At 37.4% G+C, this 12,744-nt stretch overlaps 1 protein-coding gene across 1 annotated transcript in view; it reads left to right on the top strand.

Moving 5' to 3' along the window:
* The first annotated feature begins 147 nt into the window (after positions 1 to 147).
* arsb (arylsulfatase B) overlaps positions 148 to 12,744 on the top strand; it is a 41,656-nt gene continuing 29,059 nt past the window's right edge. The window contains exons 1-2 of the mRNA XM_077235457.1: positions 148 to 596; positions 1,870 to 2,056. Coding sequence (XP_077091572.1) covers positions 360 to 596; positions 1,870 to 2,056 — 424 coding nt within the window. The 5' untranslated portion in view covers positions 148 to 359. The remainder of the gene's footprint in view (positions 597 to 1,869; positions 2,057 to 12,744) is intronic.

Raw genomic sequence — 12,744 nt, 5'->3', positions numbered from 1 at the left:
ATTATTAATGCGTTTAATTGTTTTTAGTATGACTATTTATATGTCGACGAATTAGAAAAGAAAAAAAGCTTGGTTAATGAATATTAATTAAAGACGTCATGTGACTGTTTAATATCCATAACCACTTCGTCACCATTGGCCGGTTCCGAGTACGAACGCTACGTCATCCGGAACTAAATGAATATTTATGAGCTGAGACTTCTCTCAGAGAAGTTCTTTGTTTTTGTGGCTTCCCGCGGAGGCTGTATTAGTTTAAGTAGTATATTATTGCTCTATTTTAATCAAACATGTGTGGTTTTACTTCAGCGTGTTGAGAGGAATCAGAGTTTGACTGTGTTCGACTGAAACTGAAGCTGAGAATGAAACTCGCGCTGTGTTTTCTGCTGGTCTCTGTCAGTCGAGTCGCGGCCAAACCTCCGAATATCGTGTTTATTCTGGCGGATGATTTCGGCTGGAATGATGTGGGATATCACGGTTCTGAGATCAGAACTCCTCATCTGGACCGGCTGTCGGGTCAGGGGGTTCGGCTGGAGAATTACTATGTTCAACCGCTTTGCACTCCATCTAGAAACCAGCTGATGACCGGCCGATACCAGGTCAATAATCAATCAATCATTCATAACTAATCAATTACGCCATCATATGCTCTGAGAAAGTATTGTGATGTTGGTATCAGAGTTCAGAACTCAACTGACAAACAAGTCATTTCCTATATTTGAATTTAAGGAAGTAGAGTTCAAATATGGAGTCCAGTTTAACTGTAGTTTTTATACATGCATTTCATTTTCTGTATAGAATTATACATTTATAACATGGACCTGTTTAAAGGAATATTTCTCCCAAAAATGAATATTTTCCCAAGATGTATTCACTCTCAAGTCATCCTAGGTGTAAATGACTTCCTTCTTACAGTCAAAAACAGAGTTGCATTAAAAAAATAAAAAATAACCTGCTCTTCCAAGCTTTATAATGGCAGTGAATGGTGCCTGAGATTTTGGGTCGTGCGTCGGGTCAGAGGTCATGTGTCGGGTCAGAGGTCACGCGTAGGTGTCAGAGGTCACGCGTAGGTGTCAGAGGTCATTTGTTGGGTGATCAGCTCAAAGTGTCGGAATCATTTTTGGTCCCAAATTTTTATATATTTTACTGGTAGTCACTATATGAAGAGATTTTGGGTATAATATGTCACAGTTTACGTTATTTTGCTCTCTTCACTTACAGAAATTAACTATGTAAATCATTGGGTAATTTTCATTTTTGGGTGAACTATCCCTTTAATACCATATTCATTGGTCATTGGCATATTCCATTATTAATATCAATTCAATCTATTTATTTACATATCCAATAATGCACTGTAAAAAGTGATCCGTTGACTTAACTTAAAGTTAAGTTGAAGAAACCTGTTGCCTTACAATTAAGTAAATAAACGTAATACTTAATCGAAAAAATTAAGTTATGTGGAATTGTCAAGTTCACATAACTTCATTTTTTTCAATTAACCATTAAGTTTATGTACTAACTTAATAATATTACATTTAGTCATTTAGCAGACGCCTTTGTCCAAAGCGACTTACAAATGAAGACTATAGCAAGCGAGTCATCATGAAGAGGCAAAAACAACGCAAGATTTTTTTATACTAATATTTTTTTATATTTTAAGGCAACAGGTTTACTAAAACATTTTAAGCAAGTGAACTGAACACTTTTTACAGTGTGGTCAATTTTACCGTAGTACCACCATGTGTTTTGTAGCATGGTTTTGCTGGAAGTATGCAGGAATACTGTGGTATATTGAGCGTGTGTGTGTGTGTGTGTGTGTGTGTGTGTGTGTGTGTGTGTGTGTGTGTGTGTGTGTGTGTGTGTGTTCAGATCCGCACGGGTCTGCAGCACCAGATCATCTGGCCCTGTCAGCCGTACTGTGTTCCTCTGGACGAGAAGCTTCTTCCCGAGCTCCTGCGGGACGCCGGCTACGCCACACACATGGTGGGAAAGTGGCATCTGGGAATGTTCCGGAAGGATTGTCTGCCGACCCGCCGAGGCTTCCAGAGCTTCTTCGGTAGGATCGATTAGAACGTTTAGGTTTACAAGTCGCTATTTCTACATCATTACGCTATTTTTACATCAGTACGCATCATTACGCTATTTCTACGTCATTACGCTATTTCCACGTCATTACGCTATTTCCACGTCATTACGCTATTTTTACATCATTACGCATCATTACGCTATTTCTACATCATTACGCTATTTTTACATCATTACGCATCATTACGCTATTTCTACGTCATTACGCTATTTTTACATCATTACGCATCATTACGCTATTTCTACATCATTACGCTATTTTTACATTATTACGCATCATTACGCTATTTCTACGTCATTACGCTATTTTTACATCATTACGCATCATTACGCTATTTCTACGTCATTACGCTATTTCTACATTATTACGCATCATTACGCTATTTCTAGATCATTACGCATCATTACGCTATTTCTACGTCATTACGCTATTTCTGCGTCATTGCGCTATTTTTAAATCATTACGCATCATTACGCTATTTCTACGTCATTACGCTATTTTTACATCATTACGCATCATTACGCTATTTCTACATCATTACGCTATTTTTACATCATTACGCATCATTACGCTATTTCTACGTCATTACGCTATTTTTACATCATTACGCATCATTACGCTATTTCTACATCATTACGCTATTTTTACATTATTACGCATCATTACGCTATTTCTACGTCATTACGCTATTTTTACATCATTACGCATCATTACGCTATTTCTACGTCATTACGCTATTTCTACATTATTACGCATCATTACGCTATTTCTAGATCATTACGCATCATTACGCTATTTCTACGTCATTACGCTATTTCTGCGTCATTGCGCTATTTTTAAATCATTACGCATCATTACGCTATTTCTACGTCATTACGCTATTTCTACATTATTACGCATCATTACGCTATTTCTACATCATTACGCATCATTACGCTATTTCTACTTCATTACGCTATTTCTGCATCATTATGCTATTTCTACATCATTACGCTATTTCTACATCATTACGCATCATTACGCTAGTTCTATGTCAATACGCATCATTACGCTATTTCTACGTCATTACGCTATTTCTACATCATTACGCATCATTACGCTATTTCTACTTCACTACGCTATTTCTACGTCATTACGCTATTTCTACATCATTACGCATCATTACGCAATTTCTACTTCACTACGCTATTTCTACATCATTATGCTATTTCTACATCATTACACTATTTCTACTTCACTACGCTATTTCTACTTCACTACGCGATTTCTACTTCACTACGCTATTTCTACTTCACTACGCTATTTCTACATCATTACGCTGTTTCTACATCACTACGCTATTTCTACTTCACTACGCTATTTCTACTTCACTACGCTATTTCCACATCATTACGCTATTTCTACTTCACTACGCTATTTCTACTTCACTACGCGATTTCTACTTCACTACGCTATTTCTACTTCACTACGCTATTTCTACATCATTACGCTGTTTCTACATCATTACGCTATTTCTACTTCACTACGCTATTTCTACTTCACTACGCTATTTCCACATCATTACGCTATTTCTACTTCACTACGCTATTTCTACTTCACTACGCTATTTCTACATCATTACGCTGTTTCTACATCATTACGCTATTTCTACTTCACTACGCTATTTCTACTTCACTACGCTATTTCTACTTCACTACGCTATTTCCACATCATTACGCTATTTCTACTTCACTACGCTATTTCTACTTCACTACGCGATTTCTACTTCACTACGCTATTTCTACTTCACTACGCTATTTCTACATCATTACGCTGTTTCTACATCATTACGCTATTTCTACTTCACTACGCTATTTCTACTTCACTACGCTATTTCTACATCATTACGCTATTTCTACATCATTACGCTATTTCTACATCATTACGCTATTTCTACGTCACTACGCTATTTCCACATCATTACGCTATTTCTACTTCACTACGCTATTTCTACTTCACTACGCTATTTCTACATCATTATGCTATTTCCACATCATTGCGCTATTTCTACTTCACTACGCTATTTCTACTTCACTACGCTATTTCTACATCATTATGCTATTTCCACATCATTACGCTATTTCTACTTCACTACGCTATTTCTACTTCACTACGCTATTTCTACATCATTACGCTATTTCTACATCATTATGCTATTTCTACTTCACTACGCTATTTCTACTTCACTACGCTATTTCTACATCATTATGCTATTTCCACATCATTACACTATTTCTACTTCACTACGCTATTTCTACTTCACTACGCGATTTCTACTTCACTACGCTATTTCTACTTCACTACGCTATTTCTACATCATTACGCTGTTTCTACATCATTACGCTATTTCTACTTCACTACGCTATTTCTACTTCACTACGCTATTTCTACATCATTACGCTGTTTCTACATCATTACGCTATTTCTACTTCACTAAGCTATTTCTACGTCATTACGCTATTTTTACATCATTACGCATCATTACGCTATTTCTACTTCACTGCGCTATTTCTACATCATTATGCTATTTCTACATCATTACACTATTTCTACTTCACTACGCTATTTCTACTTCACTACGCGATTTCTACTTCACTACGCTATTTCTACTTCACTACGCTATTTCTACATCATTACGCTGTTTCTACATCATTACGCTATTTCTACTTCACTACGCTATTTCTACTTCACTACGCTATTTCTACTTCACTACGCTATTTCCACATCATTACGCTATTTCTACTTCACTACGCTATTTCTACTTCACTACGCTATTTCTACTTCACTACGCTATTTCTACATCATTACGCTGTTTCTACATCATTACGCTATTTCTACTTCACTACACTATTTCTACTTCACTACGCTATTTCTACTTCACTACGCTATTTCTACTTCACTACGCTATTTCCACATCATTACGCTATTTCTACTTCACTACACTATTTCTACTTCACTACGCTATTTCTACATCATTATGCTATTTCCACATCATTACGCTATTTCTACTTCACTACGCTATTTCTACTTCACTACGCTATTTCTACATCATTATGCTATTTCCACATCATTACGCTATTTCTACTTCACTACGCTATTTCTACTTCACTACGCTATTTCTACATCATTACGCTATTTCTACATCATTATGCTATTTCTACTTCACTACGCTATTTCTACTTCACTACGCTATTTCTACATCATTATGCTATTTCCACATCATTACACTATTTCTACTTCACTACGCTATTTCTACTTCACTACGCGATTTCTACTTCACTACGCTATTTCTACTTCACTACGCTATTTCTACTTCACTACGCTATTTCCACATCATTACGCTATTTCTACTTCACTACGCTGTTTCTACATCATTACGCTGTTTCTACATCATTACGCTATTTCTACTTCACTACACTATTTCTACTTCACTACGCTATTTCTACTTCACTACGCTATTTCCACATCATTACGCTATTTCTACTTCACTACGCTGTTTCTACATCATTACGCTGTTTCTACATCATTACGCTATTTCTACTTCACTACACTATTTCTACTTCACTACGCTATTTCTACTTCACTACGCTATTTCCACATCATTACGCTATTTCTACTTCACTACGCTGTTTCTACATCATTATGCTATTTCTACATCATTACGCTATTTCTACTTCACTACGCTGTTTCTACATCATTATGCTATTTCCACATCATTACGCTATTTCTACTTCACTACGCTATTTCTACATCATTATGCTATTTCTACTTCACTACGCTGTTTCTACATCATTATGCTATTTCTACATCATTACGCTATTTCTACTTCACTACGCTATTTCTACTTCACTACGCTGTTTCTACATCATTATGCTATTTCTACATCATTACGCTATTTCTACTTCACTACGCTATTTCTACATCATTATGCTATTTCTACATCATTACGCTATTTCTACTTCACTACGCTGTTTCTACATCATTATGCTATTTCTACATCATTACGCTATTTCTACTTCACTACGCTATTTCTACATCATTATGCTATTTCCACATCATTACGCTATTTCTACTTCACTACGCTATTTCTACATCATTATGCTATTTCCACATCATTACGCTGTTTCTACTTCACTACGCTATTTCTACATCATTTTGCTATTTCCACATCATTACGCTATTTCTACTTCACTACGCTATTTCTACATCATTACGCTGTTTCTACATCATTACGCTATTTCTACTTCACTACGCTATTTCTACATCATTACGCTATTTCTACATCATTACGCTATTTCTACTTCACTACGCTATTTCTACATCATTACGCTGTTTCTACATCATTACGCTATTTCTACTTCACTACGCTATTTCTACATCATTTTGCTATTTCCACATCATTACGCTATTTCTACTTCACTACGCTATTTCTACTTCACTACGCTATTTCTACATCATTACGCTATTTCTACATCATTTTGCTATTTCCACATCATTACGCTATTTCTACTTCACTACGCTATTTCTACTTCACTACGCTATTTCTACATCATTATGCTATTTCTACATCATTATGCTATTTCTACATCATTATGCTATTTCTACTTCACTACGCTATTTCTTCTTCACTACGCGATTTCTACTTCACTACGCTGTTTCTACATCATTACGCTGTTTCTACATCATTACGCTGTTTCTACATCATTATGCTATTTCTACATCATTACGCTGTTTCTACATCATTACGCTATTTCTACTTCACTACACTATTTCTACTTCACTACGCTATTTCTACTTCACTACGCTATTTCCACATCATTACGCTATTTCTACTTCACTACGCTATTTCTACTTCACTACGCTATTTCCACATCATTACGCTATTTCTACTTCACTACGCTGTTTCTACATCATTATGCTATTTCCACATCATTACGCTGTTTCTACATCATTACGCTATTTCTACTTCACTACGCTATTTCTACATCATTATGCTATTTCCACATCATTACGCTATTTCTACTTCACTACGCTATTTCTACATCATTTTGCTATTTCCACATCATTACGCTGTTTCCACATCATTACGCTGTTTCTACATCATTACGCTATTTCTACATCATTTTGCTATTTCCACATCATTACGCTGTTTCCACATCATTACGCTATTTCCACATCATTACGCTATTTCTACATCATTACGCTATTTCTACATCATTACGCTATTTCTACATCATTACGCTATTTCTACATCATTATGCTATTTCTACATCATTACGCTGTTTCTACATCATTACGCTATTTCTACATCATTACGCTATTTCTACATCATTACGCTATTTCTACTTCACTACGCTATTTCTACATCATTATGCTATTTCCACATCATTACGCTATTTCTACTTCACTACGCTATTTCTACTTCACTACGCTATTTCTACATCATTACGCTATTTCTACATCATTATGCTATTTCTACTTCACTACGCTATTTCTACTTCACTACGCTATTTCTACATCATTATGCTATTTCCACATCATTACACTATTTCTACTTCACTACGCTATTTCTACTTCACTACGCGATTTCTACTTCACTACGCTATTTCTACTTCACTACGCTATTTCTACATCATTACGCTGTTTCTACATCATTACGCTATTTCTACTTCACTACACTATTTCTACTTCACTACGCTATTTCTACTTCACTACGCTATTTCCACATCATTACGCTATTTCTACTTCACTACGCTGTTTCTACATCATTACGCTGTTTCTACATCATTACGCTATTTCTACTTCACTACACTATTTCTACTTCACTACGCTATTTCTACTTCACTACGCTATTTCCACATCATTACGCTATTTCTACTTCACTACGCTGTTTCTACATCATTATGCTATTTCTACATCATTACGCTATTTCTACTTCACTACGCTGTTTCTACATCATTATGCTATTTCCACATCATTACGCTATTTCTACTTCACTACGCTATTTCTACATCATTATGCTATTTCTACTTCACTACGCTGTTTCTACATCATTATGCTATTTCTACATCATTACGCTATTTCTACTTCACTACGCTATTTCTACTTCACTACGCTGTTTCTACATCATTATGCTATTTCTACATCATTACGCTATTTCTACTTCACTACGCTATTTCTACATCATTATGCTATTTCTACATCATTACGCTATTTCTACTTCACTACGCTGTTTCTACATCATTATGCTATTTCTACATCATTACGCTATTTCTACTTCACTACGCTATTTCTACATCATTATGCTATTTCCACATCATTACGCTATTTCTACTTCACTACGCTATTTCTACATCATTTTGCTATTTCCACATCATTACGCTATTTCTACTTCACTACGCTATTTCTACTTCACTACGCTATTTCTACATCATTACGCTATTTCTACTTCACTACGCTATTTCCACATCATTACGCTATTTCCACATCATTACGCTATTTCTACTTCACTACGCTATTTCTACTTCACTACGCTATTTCTACATCATTATGCTATTTCCACATCATTACGCTATTTCTACTTCACTACGCTATTTCTACTTCACTACGCTATTTCTACATCATTATGCTATTTCTACATCATTATGCTATTTCTACATCATTATGCTATTTCTACTTCACTACGCTATTTCTTCTTCACTACGCGATTTCTACTTCACTACGCTGTTTCTACATCATTACGCTGTTTCTACATCATTACGCTGTTTCTACATCATTATGCTATTTCTACATCATTACGCTGTTTCTACATCATTACGCTATTTCTACTTCACTACACTATTTCTACTTCACTACGCTATTTCTACTTCACTACGCTATTTCCACATCATTACGCTATTTCTACTTCACTACGCTATTTCTACTTCACTACGCTATTTCCACATCATTACGCTATTTCTACTTCACTACGCTGTTTCTACATCATTATGCTATTTCCACATCATTACGCTGTTTCTACATCATTACGCTATTTCTACTTCACTACGCTATTTCTACATCATTATGCTATTTCCACATCATTACGCTATTTCTACTTCACTACGCTATTTCTACATCATTATGCTATTTCCACATCATTACGCTGTTTCTACATCATTACGCTATTTCTACTTCACTACGCTATTTCTACTTCACTACGCTATTTCTACATCATTATGCTATTTCCACATCATTACGCTATTTCTACTTCACTACGCTATTTCTACATCATTTTGCTATTTCCACATCATTACGCTGTTTCCACATCATTACGCTGTTTCTACATCATTTTGCTATTTCCACATCATTACGCTATTTCTACATCATTACGCTATTTCTACATCATTACACTATTTCTACATCATTACGCTATTTCTACATCATTATGCTATTTCTACATCATTACGCTGTTTCTACATCATTACGCTATTTCTACATCATTACGCTATTTCTACATCATTACGCTATTTCTACTTCACTACGCTATTTCTACATCATTATGCTATTTCCACATCATTACGCTATTTCTACTTCACTACGCTATTTCTACTTCACTACGCTATTTCTACATCATTACGCTATTTCTACATCATTATGCTATTTCTACTTCACTACGCTATTTCTACTTCACTACGCTATTTCTACATCATTATGCTATTTCCACATCATTACGCTATTTCTACTTCACTACGCTATTTCTACTTCACTACGCGATTTCTACTTCACTACGCTATTTCTACTTCACTACGCTATTTCTACATCATTACGCTGTTTCTACATCATTACGCTATTTCTACTTCACTACACTATTTCTACTTCACTACGCTATTTCTACTTCACTACGCTATTTCCACATCATTACGCTATTTCTACTTCACTACGCTGTTTCTACATCATTACGCTGTTTCTACATCATTACGCTATTTCTACTTCACTACACTATTTCTACTTCACTACGCTATTTCTACTTCACTACGCTATTTCCACATCATTACGCTATTTCTACTTCACTACGCTGTTTCTACATCATTATGCTATTTCTACATCATTACGCTATTTCTACTTCACTACGCTATTTCTACATCATTATGCTATTTCTACTTCACTACGCTGTTTCTACATCATTATGCTATTTCTACATCATTACGCTATTTCTACTTCACTACGCTGTTTCTACATCATTATGCTATTTCCACATCATTACGCTATTTCTACTTCACTACGCTATTTCTACATCATTATGCTATTTCTACTTCACTACGCTGTTTCTACATCATTATGCTATTTCTACATCATTACGCTATTTCTACTTCACTACGCTATTTCTACTTCACTACGCTGTTTCTACATCATTATGCTATTTCTACATCATTACGCTATTTCTACTTCACTACGCTATTTCTACATCATTATGCTATTTCTACATCATTACGCTATTTCTACTTCACTACGCTGTTTCTACATCATTATGCTATTTCTACATCATTACGCTATTTCTACTTCACTACGCTATTTCTACATCATTATGCTATTTCCACATCATTACGCTATTTCTACTTCACTACGCTATTTCTACATCATTATGCTATTTCCACATCATTACGCTGTTTCCACATCATTACGCTGTTTCTACATCATTACGCTATTTCTACTTCACTACGCTATTTCTACATCATTTTGCTATTTCCACATCATTACGCTATTTCTACTTCACTACGCTATTTCTACTTCACTACGCTATTTCTACATCATTACGCTATTTCTACTTCACTACGCTATTTCCACATCATTACGCTATTTCCACATCATTACGCTATTTCTACTTCACTACGCTATTTCTACTTCACTACGCTATTTCTACATCATTATGCTATTTCCACATCATTACGCTATTTCTACTTCACTACGCTATTTCTACTTCACTACGCTATTTCTACATCATTATGCTATTTCTGTCATGGTTGTCAAAAACAGGACGGAAGCAATCGCAGGTCTAACTCAGTTCTTTATTGAACAGTGAAAAGATTGACAGGAACACGGGTGTGGACTGATGACGCAGGGACCTCGATGGTCGAAGACGAACCCGTGAAGTGCAGTGGAAACCCAAACGACAATCCAACGAAGAGACGACGACAAATCCAACAGGAACACCACACGGAGAGACAAACATCCAACGAATCCGACAGGAACACCACACGGAGAGACAACATCCAACGATCTGACAAAGGAGATGAGAGAACTGTGAGAATATATGGTGAGATGAGATCGGCTGCAGCTGGTGATGTGATGACGATCAGCTGGAGCGGATCAAGGAATGACACTCATTCACGCCCACTACACACGTGCTTTCATACAACAACATAAACACGAGACGAGAAGGAAACAATGAACTTGTATACCGTGACAGTACCCCCTCTCCTAGGAACGCCTCCTGGCGTTCCCAGACTCCCTTACCTGTCGATTGAAATCATCGATCAGAGAGTGATCCAGGATGTCTCTAGCCGGAACCCAACTTCTCTCCTCCGGACCGTAACCTTCCCAGTCCACCAAGTACTGAAATCCACGTCCCCTCCGTCTAGAATCCAGAATGCGATTTACCGAATAGGTGGTCTCCCCATCTACGAGACGCGGCGGGGGGGGAACCGGGACTGGCGGATTAATGCGAGCATGAAACACAGGCTTGATTTTTGAAACATGGAAAACGGGGTGAACCCTCCTGTACGCTGGAGGTAAACTAAGGCGGACTGTCACCGGACTAATGATCTTGGTGACAGTGAACGGGCCAATGAATTTGGGGGCAAGCTTATTAGAGACGGATCGGAGAGGAATGTTCTTAGTTGAAAGCCACACTTTTTGACCAACGACGTATACGGGAGGCTTTGACCGGTGGCGATCGGCCTTAGCCTTGGTGCGCGCCCCCACTTGGAGTAGAGCCTCACGGGCTCTAGTCCAAGTGCGGTGACACCTCTGGATTAAGGCGTGAGCGGAGGGGACCGCGACCTCGGATTCCAGACTAGGAAAAATAGGTGGCTGGTAACCTAAACTACACTCAAACGGAGATAGGCCCGTAGCCGACACTGGTAACGTATTGTGGGCGTACTCCACCATGGAAATCTGTTGACTCCAAGAGGAAGGATTCTTAGAAACCAAACATCGCAACACCCTTTCCAGATCTTGGTTGGCTCTCTCGGTCTGACCATTGCTCTGGGGGTGGAACCCTGAGGACAGACTAACCGTCGCCCCCAGTAACTTACAAAATTCTTGCCAAAATTTGGACACAAACTGGGGTCCTCTGTCAGAGACCACGTCCATCGGGAGGCCATGTAAGCGAAAGATGTGGTCAATGACTGTCAACGCTGTCTCCTTAGCTGAGGGTAATTTGGGTAAGGGAATGAAATGAGCCGCCTTCGAGAACCGGTCCACCACAGTCAAAACGACTGTGTTGCCCTGGGAGGGCGGGAGGGCGGTGACAAAATCTAGAGCGATATGGGACCAGGGTCTCGAAGGGACAGGCAGCGGTTGAAGGAGCCCATCAGGCGGACGATTGGAAGTCTTACCAGTGGCACAGACCGAGCAAGCCA

Source organism: Siphateles boraxobius, unplaced genomic scaffold (assembly GCF_051911475.1).
Source record: "Siphateles boraxobius isolate OS27281-9 unplaced genomic scaffold, OSU_SipBor_1 192, whole genome shotgun sequence".
NCBI classification, from domain to species: Eukaryota; Metazoa; Chordata; class Actinopteri; order Cypriniformes; family Leuciscidae; genus Siphateles; species Siphateles boraxobius.
The sequence above is the reverse complement of the archived record's forward strand: the minus strand, read 5'-3'. Positions and strand labels throughout refer to the sequence as shown.